This window comes from Gopherus flavomarginatus, chromosome 10 (assembly GCF_025201925.1).
Source record: "Gopherus flavomarginatus isolate rGopFla2 chromosome 10, rGopFla2.mat.asm, whole genome shotgun sequence".
Taxonomy (NCBI): Eukaryota; Metazoa; Chordata; order Testudines; family Testudinidae; genus Gopherus; species Gopherus flavomarginatus.
In genome coordinates, this window is record NC_066626.1 from 29,333,201 (window position 1) to 29,353,968 (window position 20,768).

General features: G+C 42.7%; 1 protein-coding gene across 6 annotated transcripts in view; it reads right to left on the minus strand.

Annotated features, from left to right (window-relative positions):
- The window catches only part of MYO1B (myosin IB), a 264,196-nt gene that overhangs the window by 19,796 nt on the left and 223,632 nt on the right, over positions 1-20,768 (minus strand). For 3 of the 6 annotated variants that reach the window (XM_050969467.1, XM_050969466.1, XM_050969465.1), the window contains 6 exons: positions 14,114-14,200; positions 13,743-13,829; positions 10,785-10,871; positions 6,974-7,048; positions 6,459-6,593; positions 5,158-5,264 (listed from right to left, as the gene is read on the minus strand). In XM_050969467.1, coding sequence (XP_050825424.1) covers positions 5,158-5,264; positions 6,459-6,593; positions 6,974-7,048; positions 10,785-10,871; positions 13,743-13,829; positions 14,114-14,200 — 578 coding nt within the window. Of the gene's footprint in view, positions 1-5,157; positions 5,803-6,458; positions 6,594-6,973; positions 7,049-10,784; positions 10,872-13,742; positions 13,830-14,113; positions 14,201-20,768 lie in introns of those variants that run through there. The other 3 variants (XM_050969471.1, XM_050969468.1, XM_050969469.1) reach the window with 3 other exon arrangements.

The following is a 20,768-nucleotide window of genomic DNA, read 5'->3' on the forward strand; positions in this document are numbered from 1 at the left end:
GAACCAGAGAGAATTTTTTTTTTCTGCTCTCTCTCGCAGTTTGTGGCTTGCATGTTAAGGGTCTTTTGTCATGCAATAGCCCTCCCATTAGGAGGCAAGTACCAGCACTTATAGGCATGCAAATAAAGTGGTTTTTCTGGTTTCCTTTCATTGAACATTAGCTAGAGAGAGAAAAGGAAAAAAGCACTGTTGCTAGGCAGACTTCAGGAGGCAACAGAACCTGCAGTTCAGAAGATAAACACCGGAGGGCACCCCAACCCAAGAAAACAGGAACCATGACTTCTAAGGCAAAAATTGAGGCCGAAGAACAAATCAAAGAAGCTGAACACAGGCAAGAGATGGAAAAACACAAACAGCAACTGGAAATAAAACAAAAAGAGATGGAGATGAAAGAAAGAGAAGAACAGATCAAAGAGGCAGCCTACCAAAGAGAACAGGCAGCCTACCAAAGAGAACAAGCAGCCCAAGAGGCAGCACACAAAAGAAAACTAGAAGAAGAAGAGGTAGCCTACCGAAGGAAACAAGCAGAAGAAGAGTTGGCCCACAGAAGGAAGCAAGAAGAAGAAGAGGCGGCCCACCGCCGAGACATGGAAAAACACCAAAAAGAAATGGAAAAACAACAAAAAGAAATGGAAAAACAACATGAAGAGAAGGAAAAACAGAGAAAACATGAACTGGACTTGGCAAAAGCTGGGCTGCCTGTGCCAGCCAACCCTAACAACCCGGCGCCAAATATTGCTCCACAGCACAGGAAATTTCCCACCTACAAGGCAGGTGATGACACCGAGGCCTTCTTGGAAAATTTTGAAAGAGCCTGTCTTGGGTACAGCATTCCCGAAGACCAGTACATGGTAGAATTGAGGTCACAGCTCAGTGGACCTTTAGCAGAGGTGGCAGCTGAAATGCCTAAGCACCAAATGAATGACTATAAACTTTTTCAAACCAAGGCCAGATACAGGATGGGGATAACCCCAGATCATGCCCGTCGGCGCTTCAGAACCCAAAAGTGGAAACCCGAGGTGTCATTTCCCAAACACGCCTACTACATTGCAAAAAACTATGAGGCCTGGATAACAGGAAACAACGTTCAAACCTTGGAAGAACTGAACCTCCTCATACAAATGGAGCAGTTCTTGGATGGTGTTCCTGAAGACATCACACGGTACATACAAGATGGAAATCCCACCGCTGCCACCATGTCATAACCTTAGTCCCAGTTTTGGACCTTAGCGTCCAAAATATGGGGGTTAGCATGAAAACCTCCAAGCTTAGCCACCAGCCTGGACCTGGTACCTGCTGCCACCACCCAAAAATTAGAGTGTTTTGGGGCACTCTGGTCCCTCTGAAAAACCTTCCCTGGGGACCCCAAGACCCAAATCCCTTGAGTCTCACAACAAAGGGAAATAATCCTTTTTCCCTTCCCCCCTCCAGGTGCTCCTGGAGAGATACACAGACACAAGCTCTGTGAATCCAAACAGAGTGAATCTCCCTCTCTGTTCCCACTCCTGGAAACAAAAAGTACTTTCCTATTCCCCCAGAGGGAATGCAAAATTAGGCTAGCAATCCAACACACAGATCTCCCCTTGACTTCTTCCTCCCACCAATTCCCTGGTGAGTACAGACTCAATTTCCCTGAAGTAAAGAAAAACTCCAACAGGTCTTAAAAGAAAGCTTTATATAAAAAGAAAGAAAAATACATCCAAATGTGCTCTCTGTATTAAGATGATACAACACAGGGTCAATTGCTTAAAAGAATTTTGAATAAACAGCCTTATTCAAAAAGAAGACAAATCAAAGCACTCCAGCACTTATATTCATGCAAATACCAAAGAAAAGAAAACCATAGAACTTACTATCTGATCTCTTTGTCCTTACACTTAGAAACAGAAGACTAGAAGGTAGAAAGTACTTCTCCAAAGCTCAGAGAAAGCAGGCAGGCAGACAAAAGATCAAAGACCTCAGACACAAAATTCCCTCCACCCCAAAGTTGGAAAAATCCGGTTTCCTGATTGGTCCTCTGGTCAGGTGCTTCAGGTGAAAGAGACATTAACCCTTAGCTATCTGTTTATGACACTGGTACAGATGCTTGAATACAGTGAAGAAAAAGATATTCCAGGATCTATTATATGAAAGAAAGGAGAAAGACTGAGCGAAACCTGGAATGAAAAGGAAGTATAAGAAAAGCAAGAGAGATGTTACAATTAACATATTTTTAAACGTATTAAATATAAAGTTGTTGGCTGCTGATAACCTTTCCCATTAATACACAACTGTTGTATGCCTCTAAAATGCAGGTAGTGTCAATTTGGGGACCTTCGAAGACCACATTTTCTCACCCTGGCTAGTGGACTTAATTGGTCTAGGTTCTTAAATTAGTAAGTACTGGGTAAGATTTTCAAGCCCTGCTTTAGGCAACAGTGCTGCACAAGAAGTATATTTAACCAAACAAGTTTTCAAGAAACACTAGCACCTCTCTCTCTCTCTGCTGCCACACAAACAAATTAGCTGAAAATGTTTTGTAAGTCTTTAATCAGTGTGGTTTCATTTCATTCTGAATTTAGGAAGCATTTTGGTTGAAAATATAAAATATGGATTCTGGCTGAACCATGAGTTGAAGATTTAATTACAATGGGTATTGGCTTTCAGTTAATCAATTCCCCATTGCTCAAACAAGAAATCTCTCCACATTCAGATTCTGACTAGCAGGCTGGCGAGAACAGTCTAACACAAGCTACTTTTATACAAAAATAAAACACACCACAAGGTTTGTTTCCACTGAAAACTGAACTTCTCAGTTCCAATCATAATTTAAATTTCAATCAAGCTTCTTTAAAGAGCCTCAGAACTGATTTTTATCAGCTTTACTGCATACAACACAAATATGTCTGCAGCCCAAAGAAAAATGTAGACATTCTTGCAATTACTTGAGCAATGTTAACTGGACAGATAGCAGCAACTGGAGACTCATCAGAAACTCCCTGGCATTTTCAGGCCTCTACCTGTCTGAAATACTGATAAGAGTATTTGTAGAGATATGTAAGATTTTACCCGGCCCAGACACTATCACTGAGTAGACAGAGTTTCTGGAATAGAAATAATTACCAAATAAACATGGCCTTGGGAAGATAAAAAGCTTTACAAGTTTCATCATTTAAAGATATTTCTTAACATGCTTAACTACAAACTAGCCTAGTCCTCACATTCCAACACTGCTTACTTTTTTCATTAATATTTTAGCATCAATTAAGCTTAAATAATGACCACAGCAAATCTGTTGGCAGCAAGTATTTTTGTTTGCTTTTATTGTCCAAATCCTGAACAAGTGAGAAAGGCCTACAGGCTGCTGCAAAGATCATTTTCCTAGCCTGCCGCTTTGACCTTGTCATTCCTCTCTTTGCAGCCTTCCACTGGCTACTCCCTTCTTTGCTGCCTCAGACATAAGCCACTTGTCTTTACTTTCAAGGCCCTTCACAACCTATCCCCACCAGAACAAGAAAGTCCTAAAAAAAAAAAAAGCTGCCAGAATGAAGGGCAGTGGGAAGCCACAGGAGTGAGCAGTGGGGAGCAGGGGGCTACTGGGGGGAACTAGGAAGAAGATAAGGGCAGTGGAGAAGTTTGGGGAGCAGGGGGTAACTCTCTGCAGAGCCTGTCCTGTCTCCACCTCTTCCTCTCTCCCCCCACCCCACACACAATATCTCCTCTTCTCTTGCTAACATGCCAGTTTCCACAACAGATATTCCAGCTACCTATGCCCAGGACCTGCTCCCTGTGGAGACTCTGCTGTCCAACTCCCAACATGGCCTGGCTCCCATTCTGCCTCAGGCTCCCAGCAGCTCCATCTCCTGAGCTCCCCCACCCAGTCCTGCCTGCAGCGCCCCAGTTCCCTTCATGCTGAGTGCCCAATCCCCGGCACCTGCAGCCAGAGACGGAAAGGAGCTGCCTGGCCCAGGACCAGAGGAAGTACTGGAATGCCACTCCAGCACGACTCAAGTGTGGATATCCACCTTCCCTGTCATCTCTCATTCACTATCTAAAGGTTGATGCCTGTCTCTGAGCAGACCATGATGCCAGCCTCCATCCCCCACTTGTTACATTTTCAAACAACCACTTTCATGCTCTGTCCTGCTGTCCCACATAGTGGGGGGGAGATCTCTGTAAATATCCACAAAGCCCCCTCCTTCAAACACGTCTTTGCGGCGACACCTCCAAAAAACTTAATGGTTATGCTACTAATGCACTGCGGACCACTGCTTATCAAGATGACCAATAATGCCTTCTTGTTTCCTTGTACTCTTCCTCTGGATCTATCTGCTGTCTTTTCTTTTACACTTAGATTGTAAAGCTACCTGGGGCAGTGACCATCTTTTTCTATTCTGTACTTGTACAGCACCTAGAACAGTCATGTCCCGGTCCATGACTAATGCACTTTCATGCTAGGGTAATACAAATAATTAATCATAATGAATCTGCACCGTGTCACTGCAGGGCTGAGAGATGGGATCCTTAGCGCCAACGTGAATTGTATGCTCAGATATGGAATAGCCAAGCCATGGCTTGGTATCGCTGGGGATGGCGGGAGGGAGTAGTGGACTCCACTGGTTGTTCTCTCTCCTGTGGGATGTAGGCTACTTAGCTTCGCGCAGAGTGTGGGCTCCAAAGCCTTTGCCTCATTTGTGAGTGAAATTGTTAATTCCGCCCCTTCACGTTGTTCCGTGGCTATTTGTTGTGGCACTCACTGCCAGATCAACAAGGCACGAGAAGGAGGCATCCAGTCCCCTTATGCAGGTTCGCTAAATGTTTTTACGCAAAGAAACATCCTTTCTGCTACATTTGGGGTCTTGGCACATGAAAACAGTCCTCAGTGTTTATATTGACAAAACTGGTGGCAGTTTCTGGGTATAATGATTCTAACAGAACACCATCAAAAATCAGCAGTTTAATATTTAATTTAGAAGCAAATTGATTTCACTGTGTAAGACTGTCAAAATAAGCTACGAGACCTCCATGTTTTGATCAAGCCAGTAATGCACAAACAAAAAATTCTCAAGGCATTTAGGATTAGCAAACTGATCCACAAAATACATCCACAACTAGCAGTATGGGTGCAGATTATTTTTCTTTTACACTGTGAGCAGTGGTACTATAACAACTCATTACCTGGCTGGATATAAAGCCTTCTTGTCCTTGAAAAGTTCACTGGCTTCCAGTTTTTCTTCATATATAAGCTTCTGTTGATCCGTGAACTGGTCTCTGTACTTTTTACACTAGAACACATGACATTTTAGAGGAATCATAAATCATTCTTTGAAATCTGCTTTAATGCAGCAGCCATCACTGATTACTATTCACTTATTGCTTAAGATACACATTCTTAGTATATTTCTGGAGTGACTCAACTCCATGCCTACATGCCACGGTAACACAGCAACCACTAGCTGAGGCACTTCAGCCTTTGCCTGCTCTACACACCACTGCATTATATTAGACACAGAGATGATTTTAAAGAAAGTATTTCATTTAAGTATATATGGTCAGCTGACTGTACTGTCAGCTAAAATCCCAACCGTACTCCTCTGTAGGAGTTCACAAGAATAAAGCTTCAAAGGTGTGGGGTTTTTGTTGTGGGGTTTTTGCCTTTTTTCTCTTTTACTATGATGTATTACAACACAGCCACTTTACATAACTGATACAATAATCAGGATCCGACTGTTCCTTTTAGCAGGCAGAACTGTATTGCTGCAAATGTTTCATCCTGGAGTTGCTTTGAGTGGGGCCCCCTACTTTCAGCATTAACTCAACTTTCTGAAAGCAAACGCAATTTAGAATATAAACATCATCAAATAATTACCAATAGTTATTAATACACATACACAAATATACACAACTATCAAAGTGTGGCTGAAGAATTTAGATCTGTTTGCAGAATTCAGCATGTTCCCAATTTACCATTTAAAAAGTTACGAGAGAATCTTTCTCCTTGACAATTTGCAGAAAATGGCATAGTTGCAAAGAGATCATAATGGATGCTGAGTGCTCACAAAGTGTCTTGTCAGCACTTAAATAGATTCTTGCCATTTTCTCCATTAACAGGTACAAAACAAATTTCAGCTAACCACAGTTCACATGCATAATATTCCACTGAGTATTTCCAGTTTTAGACTGAGCGAACACCAGTCCTGGATATGAATGTAAGTATTATAAGCTACCAGTTATGCATATTCACCTCATATTAAATTGAGATCCAGGGGGAGCGGAAGTAATACACTTTACTCTTTTTTTCCTCAACCACTGAAAGGACTAGATAATGTATGGTTATGTCTGGAAGGCCAAACACAATGATAAAAACAAAGTTTATGCAAAAAAATTAGTGGCTAACACTGTAGCAAATATTTCCTAAAAATACATTCTCCATAAACAAAACTGAGGCACTCAAATCATATGACCAAAATGCACCCTACCCTCCACAAGTGGAAAATCCTCTTCAGTTCCTTGTGAGTTGAATCCAAGAAGAGGTAAGGCCTTGCTGGCCAGTTTTTGTCTATTGGTGATAAAGAAGGCAGCTTATTCTTCATTTCCAAGAAGTACTTTTGCATCTGTGATAAATTGGAAGCAAGATGTTTTATTAATCTCAACCAGTAAAGATACCGAAACAATCTAGAAATGACAGGTGCTCTTCAACAGTAAGTGTTGTTATTCAACTGCAATTCCTACATTTATTAAGCCTGCTCACAAGTTTGGGAGGCTAAATTTACTGACAAATGCTAATGATGCTTTAGGTGTAGGCTGCCCATGTCCTTAAATTCAAAGCATGTTAATATCCCTTCTTTACAACATAAAGAACCAAATGGTCATGCTATCACCTCTGTAGTATGACGACTCCTTTACAAATATTAATACACTCATGCAGCTAACACTTCTGGCTATGCTAGAAAACAAAATTTTATATTAACCTATAATGTATATAGGTACTTACAATTTTCTGAAGTGTAAATTCATAAATTTTCCTTCCAGCGTTGGCACGGAAGAATTTCCTGTATTCTCTACGGACCTGAAACATTAAAACAAGCCTTCAGAATGAATATGTATAAATTAACATTTATCCACAAATGGTTTTAACAATGCATTGTACATTAAGGAAGTGAAATGTGAAGTTACAAGTGTGGCCAAGGGAAACAGAAAAATCAGGCACACTCAAGATGCGGGAAATAGGTTACAGACAAAGATAAAAGTTGCCTAAAGCTGCAAAGAACTATATTAAAAGTGATACTGTAAAAAAAAAAAAAAAAAAAAGTAGAGGACTTTCCATTATCTTTACAACTGTCAAATATGATTAAGTTGATCGCATATTGAAAATATTTTCACAGCTGTAAGCCTGGGATAAAGAGAGTGGAGCTCTTTTAGTGATAAGGATTTTATTGAATCTTAATTGCCACTGGGTCGATTTGTGAAGTATTTTGTTAATTGATGGGAGGATTTTTTTCTGTACATGCACTTGGAGGTTTTTTGATGTGTGTATTTTATAAACCTAAATAAATAAAGATAATGATAAACATTAAAGTGAATTCAGAAGGAAAGTACTATAAATCAAATTTTTCATACAAGTGCTCTTAAAAAAAATACTGGTGATTGTGAAAGGAGCAGAGAAAACAGATTAATTTTGCTTAGGGTCAGACGCATGAAATAAAATTTAAGCAGAAAAAATCACGAGTAATCATTAAAAGATTTCTGATACTACACCTCTATCGCGATATAATGTGACCTGATATAGCACTCCAGCGGATCAAAGCAAGTTCAATATAACACAGTTTCACCTATAACGTGGTAAGATTTTTTGGCTCTCGAGGACAGCGTTATTTCGGGGTAGCGGTGTACTTTATATACATGATTTTTAAAGCAACTCTAAGATAGAAAACTGAGAAACCTCTGGTATTACCACTAACCTCTCCAACTATTACACATTTGAAACCAAAATTGAGACAACACACCTTATTTGGACCTTTGTGAAATGCCCAAAATTCATGACAAGTTAGCTGAAATTCATGAACTTTTTTGCATGCCTTGGCTGAGTTAGAAGCAAACCTGTTAAAAGTTTTTAGTGGAAATCAGGAAAAACGGCTATGGTCTTGCATGGTTTTCCACACAGCAAGCTCAGTGGTTTTGGCAAATTTTGCATAGTGTTCTTGGATTCATCCGAACCAAAACCAAAGTGAAAGCCGGGGGTTGAAAACCCACATTAGTCAAAACACAAAAGGTTCACATAGCCCCACGCCACCAGCCCTCTCTCCAGTCCCGAGCTTCTCACACAGCTCGACTCTGAGCCACCATTTTGAGAAGAAGAATTTCTCAAATGTTCTCATGAAAAAAAAACCAACATTGGGGGGGGGGAACCTTTTTAATCACACATTACTGAGATACATTAACAGCATTAACAGTATTTGAAGTGATTCATTCTCTCCAAACTTTCTCCATTCACATTTTTCTTTTCCTCTTCAGTTAATAAGGGATTTTTTCCCTTCAGTTCTACAAGGGATTTTTTTTTTTAAATGAATTGCAGAAATGTTCAGTAAAACAGAGAGAGAGATATACCTATCTCATAGAACTGGAAGGGACCTTGAAGGTCATCGAGCGAAGTCCCCTGCCTTCACTAGCAGGACCAAGTACTGATTTTGCCCCAGATCCCTAAATGGCCCCCTAAATGGCCCCCTCAAGGACTGAACTCACAACCCTGGGTTTAGCAGGCTCAAACCACTGAGCTATCCATCCCCCCACAAATATCTTCCTTATGCTGTTAAGGTTTAGCCCTCTCTAATTAGCACACAACCACTATTGGCACGTTAGCACAGGATATTATCCACTTATAAACAGATTAACACCTTGAATCCCAGTCTGACAATATTCACTGAAAAATATTAAAAAGGTGACTTCCTTGTAATACACGGGTCCCAAATATTACCAAGTTCTAACTGGCACTCTTTAAAAAAACAGTTGCTATTACTCTTTATGAGCAGTTGTCTGTGTAAGCTTAGTTTTTAATGAGAATATTGTAACACACACACACACTCTCTCTCCCCCTATCCTGGCACAGTAGGAAAGCCAGCAATAATATAATTCCTTGGCAGATCAGTACTAGAGAACTCCAAATCTGGGAAGTACTGTACATGTTATTAAAATCCCATGTATTTACTGTAAACAAAAAATCAAAAATAATTTTTGATCCAGCTCTATTTTTCAAAATACTAATGATCATGATTCAAACAGGTGAATGTGCTTTGATTTAAAAGCTATTAACTCAAAAGCTTCCCTCTACAAACATGTTGGAAGAAAACAGGTATCTAACTAGGCAAACAAATCACACAGAATTGGTGTAGAAATGATTATACATAGCTAGGATCTTGCCATGGAACTCACAGTGTGTATTCATATTCTAAAGAATGAGTCCATTAGATGAGTCCATTTCTGCCGGAAATAAACCTTCAAAACCATAGCATATACAGACAAAGGCATGCTCTTGCCATATAACATGTTAAAGGTTTTGGCTTTATTAAAGTTAGTTTTTACTTAAAAAAATGATGCTCAATATACAGCATTGTTCTTGACCTCCTAGAAGGGACATTCTCTTGGTTTCTAATCATAAAAACTGACAGTAAAGCATGATTCTAATCTGAAGAGTGACTTCTTAAAAATGGCACCTTCATATCCCCTGCTCTCCTTCCCATATATATATTGAGTCACATTTAATTTAATTTAGTGACAATAAGTTTTCACTACATTTTATCCATGTTAGCACACAACAGAACACCTCTGAAGAGTTATGACATGCATCACCAACAGAACTGTAAATAAAGTTTCAACTGGAGAAACCTGTCCCCATATTTACACCTGGGTAATCCCGGTTTGGCCGAGAAAATCTCTATTAGTGGTGACAACGATCAAGCCAAAACACACTCATCTGGTTTCTCAGATCTAAGTGCTCAAGGACAGCAGTTTAAAACTTTGTTCTTGTAAATTAAGCAAAAGGTGATAGATAATTACTGTGACACAAACATGGAGGCCCGCAAAATGCCATTTTCACAGTCTATTTACAGAATAGAACTACGCTTTACAGATTGCAAATGTATTTTCTTTTGCCAACCAATCCTCAATGTAGAGGGGTATAGAAAAAGTGGAGTTAACAGATTGTAATCATTCAACTTTTCTAAGAAGGTCTGGCCTCCACTGAATAGATGTCACAGTATGCAATGCTACATCATCAAAACAACTCAAATGAAAATGACTGGACACCATGCTTAACTCTAGGTCACACTTTGGCCATCCCACATATATCAGTAGGTCTAAAATGAGCAGCAATGACAGTCAAATAGTCACACCCTACTCCCCACCGTAAGAATAGGTCAGGAAAAGAAAATACTTGTTTGTAATCTTTCCAGATGGGATCCTTGCCAACGTAGGTCAAATTTTAAGTCAACCACCATGATATTGTCCCTTTAATTAAAAACATTTTTGGCATTTTATCTTCCACTTGAGAATTGAAACATCTGATAAAACAAGGAATATCCTCAGATTAAAGACAGCTGTAAATGTAACAATTGTTAAAAAGGTTTACACGTCTCATTTAACAGACATTATTGGAGTAAGGATTTTTCAATAAAAAAAGTCCATGACAAAACTAAGCAAAACTAAGATCATGCTCGCCAGTGATCCCACACAATTAATAGTTTATGTGTTAGTAGACGCCACGCTTTATTGAGTTCATTGTTGACACAAGGGAGTGGTTGAGAAAGTACCTTCAGTCCAAGCCAGTAAGCCCAAATGACTGCAACAGCATGCTTACGCCTAGCCTCCTCCTTCAAGCGTTTCAATTCCCTTCGAGCCTAAAATGTTTAGATAGTGAATAAAAGAGACAGCCCGATGCAGATAGCACAATGACCAGGAAAAAGATCCTCCCAGACAGAACAGCCGATTTACGAATGAGATATCGAAAGATGGAAGAACAGCATATAAACCATTGGTGGAAATGGTGTTAAGGCACAAATGTGGTCAATACAAGCCTCTAAACTGCTTCACTAATACAAAAGTTAAGAATTACACAGGCTCCATTATTTGCTATGAATATTTGTGTAATGTCTTCCATGCGTGTCTGCAAATCATCAATGTTGAGTGTCTGATGCTCGATTTTAATGGAGAGCTTTCCCTTCAGTTACAAGACCAAAGCGATATTTATGAAAGTGAAGAATAATTGAAGTCACACTATACACTCCACTCCTCCAATGACAAGTGCCTGAGCACAGTATGATTAACTCTAACAATTTAAATGATGATTTATTTTTGGTCCTAGTCACAACTTTTATTTAAAAGAATCCTTCTTATACAATTTTACACACTATTTAGAACTTTCACTTCTGGGGTTTAGTTAAGATTCCAGTATATATTCTTCTCCAGTCTAGCAAATGATCTCTCTCTTTCTGATTCTCCACACGATGAAGACATTGGTGATGTCATACCACCAAAAAGCATGAATTCATCATATGCAAAACAAGGAGACAAATACATAAATTTCACCTATAGTCTTTGTTTAGGCAAGCAAAATTCCAAAGTACTATACGTAAATACATGAGATTCTGTTAAGTTACACTTTTTACATTTCAGAAGGTATTAGTAAACTTATTTGTTCAGTTATTTAAAAACACAAGACCAACAAATAAGTAGCTTCAATTGGTTTGGATAGAACATAACAGTAATAGTAGTTACAGCTATGTACTTGCAGTATTTATATCTTGTCAGGTATACTGAGGGAACTGTGAATCCACACCCACCTTTGCCAGCTGCCCTTTTTGGATGCTCGTCCAATTTAAAAATAAAGGCTATTCTCCATTAATTTAAGCCTTTATAAAAGGATATATTTTAGTTCATTTGGGATGGTACACACATTCAAATTCTCAGTTTATGACATGCTAATGCTAAGGACACTGCATAGTCAATATCTGCCTGAATTTTGAAGAAGGAATTTGAGTTACCTTGTTTCTACAGTTTTTGAAAAAAATAAAATAAAAAACTTAAACAAATATAAAAATAATCACTGGAGATAGATGGCTCCTGAAGCTTCTGCTTTAATTTCCCTCTTAGGAAAAGAGAGTTTCCTAAGATGACAGGAAGTTGCCAGATACTGAAAATTTCTTATAACTCTGATGGGCCAAATTAAATTGGTTACTATTAAGTTTATGCCTGAGGGCATGGTAAGCACATTTTTATCTAAATACATTTGATTCATGTTTAACAAAAACACCCTACTAAATTGTACAATAAAAATATAAACCAATGTGCAAGATATTTTATTAGGTACTGTAATATAGAATTAATGCTGTATTTTTCTTTTGAAAAAGGACATGACAAACAAAAATGCATCTTTACTCTACATCAGTTTGTCAATACTGCTACTGAGCTATTACTCTGCATCAGGGACTTATCACTATGGCATTAACAATTTAATCAATTGTTTTATATTTTGATACCAAGCACCATAATAAACATGATTTTTTAAATATGTATATTTTAATATAAATAACATTTATACTACCCTAGTTAGGACAAAATAGCGAGACTTAATTTTTTTTCTCAATTTATTTTATGTAAATATGCTCTGATAATGACAGCTTTAACAGTTTACTCTGACACCTGAAGATCAAACTACAAATAAAAAGATCTCCTATGAGCTAAATTCTGTAGATGCTTATACATTGATTCCCAGGGTTACCTTTCCATTCTAAGAGTTTATTTCTTAGACAAAATAAAACGGCTAAGATCAAGCTCAGCATTGTGCTTCTGCTGTATTTTAGCATGTTACTAGAATTAGAGATATTTCTTTCCTCATTTAACTCACAAGGTGTTTTGATAGCATATATAAAGCAGGATCCAAGTAATAATTGGGCTATATTAAAATTTAAATTGACTGAATACAAATTCTAAGTCAATAAACAGTTTTTGTTAATTAAAACAATTGTTTCAACATTATTCCCTAGTGTACAACATTTCATATGTTCACATAACCCAAAACTGCAGCCTGGGATTAGCGAGAATCTTTCAGTGGGACTTCGCTTCTGAAAACAAACAGCTGATGCTGGAATTCCTGGGATTTTTCGAGGGTCATAAATTGAGAACTGCATACTAACATCATTTTCTCAAATTTGGGTCATAATATTGTACTTAATTTGCAATACTGGATTTCTCTTACACGACCAAAGAAACAATCAAAACTGATTTCAGATTTTGTACAAATTATAAACAAAAGATGTTTACATTTTTAAAATGTACTATTTTAATTGAAAAGGAGCCTGTTTAATTTAGGTCACAGAATATACAATCCAATTAAAAGAAATTTAGATGTGTATCACTGAAAGCACTTAACAGAAAAACACATGCTTGGGACATTTACATTTAGTTCAAATGCATTTTCTAACTTGACCTTACTGCACTCTAATCATTTTTAATCTAGTCTAATGACTTGTTAGTAAGCAATCAGTACTATTGGCTGGGCATGCTTAGAATTTCCTAATATACAAGACAAACATTTAGGATGCTGCCAGGTTTATTAAGTGTGGCATAAATAGAAATGGAAAAAAATCAAGGATCATGCTTTAGTATCTACTAGGTCACTTGTATTAGTTATTAATCCTCACTATTTGCTACTGATTAAAGTTGGGTGTTCTTGGGTAATGAAAGAATCATGGAACGTGTGCATGAAGTACCTTATATCCAAGCCAGTAAGCCCAAATAACAGCAATAGCATGTTTATTTCTAGCCTCCTCCTTCAGTCGTCTCAGTTCCTTTCGCGCCTGTGGTGTATTTGAAAATGGGTTATAGAAAAAGTTTAGGGCAGAAAAGGTTACTGCAGGTCCCAATGGAGAGATAGAGAAAGAAAGAAACCAGTCACTACAAAACCATAAATAAAGAAGTATGTCCTGGTTTTCCAGATTGCAACTGTTAAAATGTGTGCAGCAAAGTGAAATGGAAGTTAAGTAGTTTAAGCCATTCAAAACATTTCTCTCTGTCTTTTCTGGAGGACCTTTGCTCCAAACACTGGCCTTGAAACACTGAATGTTTGCTGGCATTTTCTTACCTGGGTACCATGCCAATAAGCTGCAATGGTTGTGGCCGCTTCCTTACAGCGCTTCTGATGCTTAAGTTCTCGAAGAAGTTTTCGAGCCTGTGATCAATTAAAAGAAAAAAAGTAATACTCTTACTTCTAACCCCAACTTAATTTCAAAATGATTTACACCCTAATGTGCCTTTCTAGCTCAAATCTGAGAGGGAGAAAAACAAAACAAAACACCGCAACACAACCTCAAATTTTGCAGATGGACAAGCAGAACAACATGCAGATCTGAGAGGATGGATCTTGTGGTTATAGCACTGGACTAGGACTCTTGGTTCAATTTCTGGCTCTGCCACAGACTTCCCATGTGACTCGGGACAGGTCACTGATTTCTCTGTGCCTCAATTTCCCTCTGTACAATCGGGATAATATTTCACTTCCACCCTTCATCTATCTCATCAATTTCGACTGGTGGGTGGGATTTTCAGAAGAGCCTGATTGATTTAGGAACACAACTCTCATTGAGTTTCAATGGGATATGTACTCCTGAATCATTTTGACACTTAAAACGCTCAACCTGCCTCCTCTTCAAGGCAGTCTCTCACACTGCGTCTGTGCAGTGGTTAGCACAATATTGCCCCAGCCTTGGTTAGCATCTCTAGGCACCAGCATAACACAAATACTAACACAAATGTGATTGTTTTGGTCTGCCCTCAGAGGCTGCTGGCACTTAGGGCTTGTCTTCATTCCAGTGTCAGTTCAAGCTATAATTCAAGTGTTTCCCCTATCCCAGCTCTCATTCACAGACAAAAAAACCTCTCTGGCTCTTGTCAAGTGGTCCTCTAAACTCAACCTAGCTATCTCACGGGGAGAAGGGGAGATAGGGAAAGTTGAAGCCCAAATGCTAATGATGCTGAAGCTAGCAAAGCATTTTTTGGCTATGTTTTACGGCTCATCAAATCGTTCTGTACTATTTGGGGGTTATTTGGCAGTGTGGCCACTCCCAGTCGAGCTAGGTTGATTTGAAGATTAAATCAAGTGTAGGTAACTTGAGCTACCTTCAGAGTGGGGCATAGGTCACTTGCTGGTTTGAACTAGAGTAAATGGTAGAGTCTCTGTAACCCTGAAGTCTTTAAATCATGATTTGAGGACTTCAGTAACTCAGAGGTTATGGGCCTTTAGTTATAGATCACATAGCTTTTCTGATCAGCTTTAGCACATTTATGTTCTAAATTAGGGTTTCTCAACCCATGGGTTGGGACCCAAAAGTGCATCACCACAGTGTTTCAAAGAGTCGTGTGGCAGCTCCTGTCCCACGAGACTGGCTGGGCCTGCCTCCATGCTCCTGGCTCTGCCACCTCTGGAGTCCCAGCATCACGATGACAGGAGTCCTAATAGGCCAAAATTGAGTGAGTAGCACTGCACCACCAGGAGCCAGGTCACGACTCCACTCATACGCATTTGGTCCAGTCAGGAGGATGGGGTCAAACCTGAGTGGTGCTGCAACCCCAGAGGTTGCAACCCCCAGATCTGAGAGCCACACCCAGCCAGCCCTACAGCCCAGGGCCTGTAGGAGCTTCCACTATGGGTGAATGACAGGCAGGAACCAACCCTCCCCTCCCACCTCACCAGAGGGCAGAACCTGACCAAAACCACCCCAAGGCCTCCACCCACAGACTATTTACTGGGTCACAACAGGCCATAAACATTTACAAATGGGTCCTGAGCTCAAAAAGGTTGAGAACCACTGTTCTAAAGCATTCAATGGCTACATGCAAAAAAGGACAGTTACCTTTTCTGTAACTGGTGTTCTTCAAGAAGTGTTGTTCATGTCCATTCCATATTAGATGCGTGTGCTCACTACATGCACTGGTGCCGGAAGTTTTTTCCTTAGCAGTATCCATAAGGGACCAGCTCTGGTGCCCTATGGAGTTGTGCCTGCATGGCACAGTATAAGGGGTGCCGCCGGCTCCTCCCATCCTCAGTTCCTTCTTGCCAGAAACTCTGACAGCGGGGAAGGAGGGCAGGTTGTGGAATGGACACGAGCAACACATCTCGAAGAACATCAGTTACGGAAAAGGTAACTAACTGTCTTTTCTTCTTCGAGTGCTTGCTCATGTCCATTCCTTATTAGGTGACTCCAAAGCAGTACCCCTGGAGGTGGGTAGGAGTTCACGGACACGTAGATTACAGCACAGCTCTGCTGAACCCAGCATTGTCCCTGACCTGCTGAGTGATGGCATAATGAGCGGTAAACATGTGAACAGAGGACTACGTTGTGACTCTACAGATATCCTGCATAGGGATGTGAGCCAGGAAGGCCACCAAAGACGCCTGAGCTCTCATCGAGTGGGCTCTGACAACTGGCGGCAGTGGAACCCCTGCCAGGTTGTAACAGGTTCTTATGCACAAGGTAATCAAATTGGAAACCTTCTGCGAGGACACTCGAAGGCTCTTCATCCTGTCTGCTGTAGCAATGAAGAGCTGAGCTGATCTATGGAAAGGCTTGGTACGTTCTGAGTAAAAAGCCAGGGCCCTTCAGACATCCAGGGCATGAAGATGCTCCTCTTCACTGATCTTGTGCAGTTTGGGACAGAAGACCAGGAGGAAGATGTCCTGGTTCATATGGAAGGTAGATACCACCTTCTGCAGGAAAGACAGGCTGGGGCCCAGCTGAACTTTGTCTTTGCAGAAGACCATGTACAATGGTTCTGAGGTCAAGGCTTTAACTTCAGAGACCTGTCTCACCAGTGTCACCACTACCAGGAACGAAACCTTCCATAACAGGAGGGAAAAGAAGCAGGAACCCAGCGGCTCAAAGGACAGGCCGGTGAGCCTATAGAAGACCAAAGATCTCACTGGAGGACAGGAGCCTGTGCCCATTGGAAGAGTCTCTCAAGCCCTCTCAAAAATCTGACCATCATGTCATGGGAAAACATTATCTGTCCTTGGATCGGTGGGTGAAAACCAGAGTGGGCCGCAAGATGCACTCTAATGGAAGAGTGTGCCAGACCCTTGTTCCTCAAATGGAGCAGACAGTCCAGGACAGCCTGTACAGAAGAATGCGAGGGGGAGATGTCACACTCAGATGCCCAGCGGGAAAACCTCATCCACTTGGCCAGGTAAGTCAGTTTGGTTGAAGGCTTCCTACTTCCCAGGAGGACCTGTTGGACTCCTTCTGAACAAGTCTGCTCCAACCACACAGCATCCATGCCGAGAGGTGGAGAGACTTGAGTTTGGGGTGTAGGACCCGACCATGGACTTCTGACAGCAGGTCCTGTTGGTTGAGCAGGGGTCAAGGAAGGGCCGCTACCAGGTTCATGAGCATGCTGAACCAATGCTGGCAAGGTCACACCGGGGAGATCACAACCACCTGTGCTTTGTCTCTCTTGATCTTTGCCAGGACCCTGCTGATGAGTGGAATCAGACAGAACATGTACCTCAGGCTCCCTAACCACGACAGGAGAAAGGCATCAGAGAGGGAGCCTTTGCTCAGACCTTGCCAAAAACAGAACTGGTGGCATTTCCTGTTCTGTCTGGTGGCAAACAGGTTCACTTAGGGAATTCCCCACCTTTGGAAGATAATGCAGGCTACCTCTGGATGGAGCGACCACTAGTGGTAAGAGGAGATGTCCCTGCTGAGCTGTTCCACCAGTGTATTCTTGACACCGGGTAGGTGACAAGCTTCCAGGTGCATTTTGTGGCTGATGCATAAGTCCCAAAGATGGAGTGCCTCTTGACAGAGTCAACGAGCGCGCTTCCCCTTGCCTGTCTATGTAGAACATTGAAGCTGTGTTGTCCGTCAGGACTCATACCACCCTGCCCGATAGGTGGGGCAGGAAAACGCTGCATGTCAGCTGGACTGCTCGGAGCTCTTTGACGTTTATGTGCAACTTCGCCTCCTCTAGGGACCACATACCATGTGTCTGGAGGTCGCCGAGGTGTGCACCCCAGCTGAGGTCTGAGGCGTCTGACAGCAACTCGATGGAGTGAGGGAGGTTGAACAGAACCCCCTCCAGGACTGTCCTGCAGTCAGTCCACCATCACAGTGAGGTAAGTATCGCGTGGGGAACGGTAGCCATCTTTTCCAGGGGGTCTCTGGACTGGGAATAGACTGTCCCGAGCCATTGTTGCAGGGGCCACATTTGGTGCCTGGCATGGCAGACCACGCTGCCATGTGACCCAGGAGGCGCAGACAGACCCTGGCTGTAGTCAGAGGGAACATGGAGTTTCGTCACGGTGTGGAACTTTTCCAGCGGCAGGAACACCCTGGCGCAGGTCAAGTCAAGGATCACTCTGATGAACTCTATCCTCTGCACCAGCACTAACATTGACTTTTTGACATTTACCAGTAGGCCCAGAGAGTGGCAAGTGGCCTGAACCACCATGACATCCCTTTGGACTTGAGACCTGGAGCTGCCCTTGATGAGCCAGACCTCAAGGTATGGATCAATCTGAATGCTCCGGCACCTGAAGGAAGCCACTACCACCAACATGCACTTGGTAAACACTCAGTGCTGCTGCCAGGCCGAATGGGAGAACAGCAGACTGGTAGTGGTGGGGCCCCACCGTAAACCGGAGGAAGCGTCTGTGCCTTTGAAAGATCGCTATGTGAAAGTACGTATCCTTCAAGTAGAGGCTCGCATACCAGTCTACCAGATCCAAGGAGGGGATAATAGAAGCCAGGGAAACCATGCAGAACTTTAACTTCTTTTGGTACTTGTTGAGGTCTCGCAGGTCCAGGATGGTCTGTAGACCACCCTTGGCCTTTGGGATTAAGAAGTACCGGGAAAAGAACCACTTGTTCCTGTACTAAAGAGGAACTTCTTCCACCACACCCATCTGTAGTCACCCCTCCACCTCCTGCATGAGGAGACTCTGTGAGAGGGGTCCTTAAAGAGGAGCGGGGAAGGGTGGGGGTGGTAGAAAGGAACTGGATGGCATAACCCTGTTTCAGTGTGCTGAGGACCCATCTGTCTGAGGTTATAGCCATCCAGGTAGAGAAGAAGAGGGCAAGGCGGTTAGAGAACACAGGAAAGGACGGATCTGGGGAATAGTCTAGTAAGTTACCCCGGGCACACCCTCAAAACGACCTTTCGGCCCCCTGCTTATTACAGATCAAGCCTGACTGGGCAGCGGGTGGAGGCAGGTGGCTCGGGTGGCACTTGTAGGGGCTGGTCTTGCCAAGGTTGACTCCCTTGGTCCTGTGGCTGCTGTGCTTTGAACCGCAACTTGCTGTCTGTTTGCTCGGCAAATAGGGCCTGGCCATCGAAGGACTGGTCCTGCATTGACTGCTGAGCCTCTGTGGACAACCCAGAGAGGAGCAGCCAAGAGGCTTGCCACATGGAGATAGCAGAAGCCATGGTGCAGGCACAAGCATCCGCAGCATCTGACACCAAATGGAGGGCCACCCTGGCCATGGTTGTGCCCTCATCAAGGACTGCTCAGAACTCCTTGGAAGCCTTGGGGAGTGACCCTTCGAACTTGGCCATGGGTTGGCACATATTGAAGTCATATCGGCCAAGGAGGGCCTGGTGGTTAGCCATTCTTAGCTGAAGGTTAGAAGATGAATAAATCTTACACCCAAAGAGATCCAACTTCCTTGAGTCTTTATTTTTGGGGGTGCCCTTGCCTCTCCCGGGTTGCCCTTGCTTCTTTTTGTGGTTAACCACCTCACAAGGGAATTGGGGGCAGGGTGGGAGTATAAGTACTCATGCCCTTTGGTTGACACAAAGTACTTGTGTTCAGCCCTCTTCGAGATTGGGGCCAGGGAAGAGGGGGTCTCCCACAGGGCACCAGTGATTTGGAAACCCCTTCATGAAGGGGTAGGACCACCCTGGCAGGAGCCGAGCAGCAGAGGACATAGAGTCCGAGGGCTCTTCCAGTCCTCTGCCTAAAGCCCGAGGTTGGAAGTGACTCTCTTCAAAAGTTCCTGGTGTGCTTTGGCATCATCCTGAGGAAATGGGTCAGGGGGCCCCATGACAGCCTTGTCTGGCAATGATGAGGACGATGCCGGTGCTGCGGGAACCTCTATATCCATTGGTGGTCCAGCAGCTTACTCCCCTGGATCCTCCTGGACTTGCAGGGTCTTATGCCCCGAAGTCTCGAGCACCAGAAGGGGACGGGATACCGAGGCTACTGGCCTCTCCCAGATTCCCGACACTGATCAGGCAGCCTGGGAAGGTTGTGTGAACCCCCAAGGGTTCCACAAGTACCATGGTGCCACTGCACTTGGGGCCATGAACCAGTTTCAGCGCCATCGATGCCAGCATCACTGCAGGTAGTGGGTGACCAGGAATGGGCGGCACATTGGCTCCTGTCCGACCGGTGCCAGTTGCTGTGACCTGAAGCCGACCTGTCTGAGCGAGTCAGGCATCTTGGTCAGGGTTTCGGAGCCCAATGGTGTTCAGCAGATCTGCGTCGGACACAGACGTCGAACGGGACCAGGAGCCACTACAGGCTAGCTGTTGGGAGGAACCTCCTAGGAAGGGCAATCTCCTAGGAGATGGGCAACGACGGCTGGGTGATCAGCAGTGTCTGCTCCCTGATTGGTACTGGGCCCTTGGAGATGGTTGAGGCCAGTCTCGGAGATCTTGCTGGGCGGCACATGACCCAGAGGGTCTGCACCAATCCACCGGCAAGGAACACCTGGAATCCCTCAGTGTCCCCAGTGCGGGGA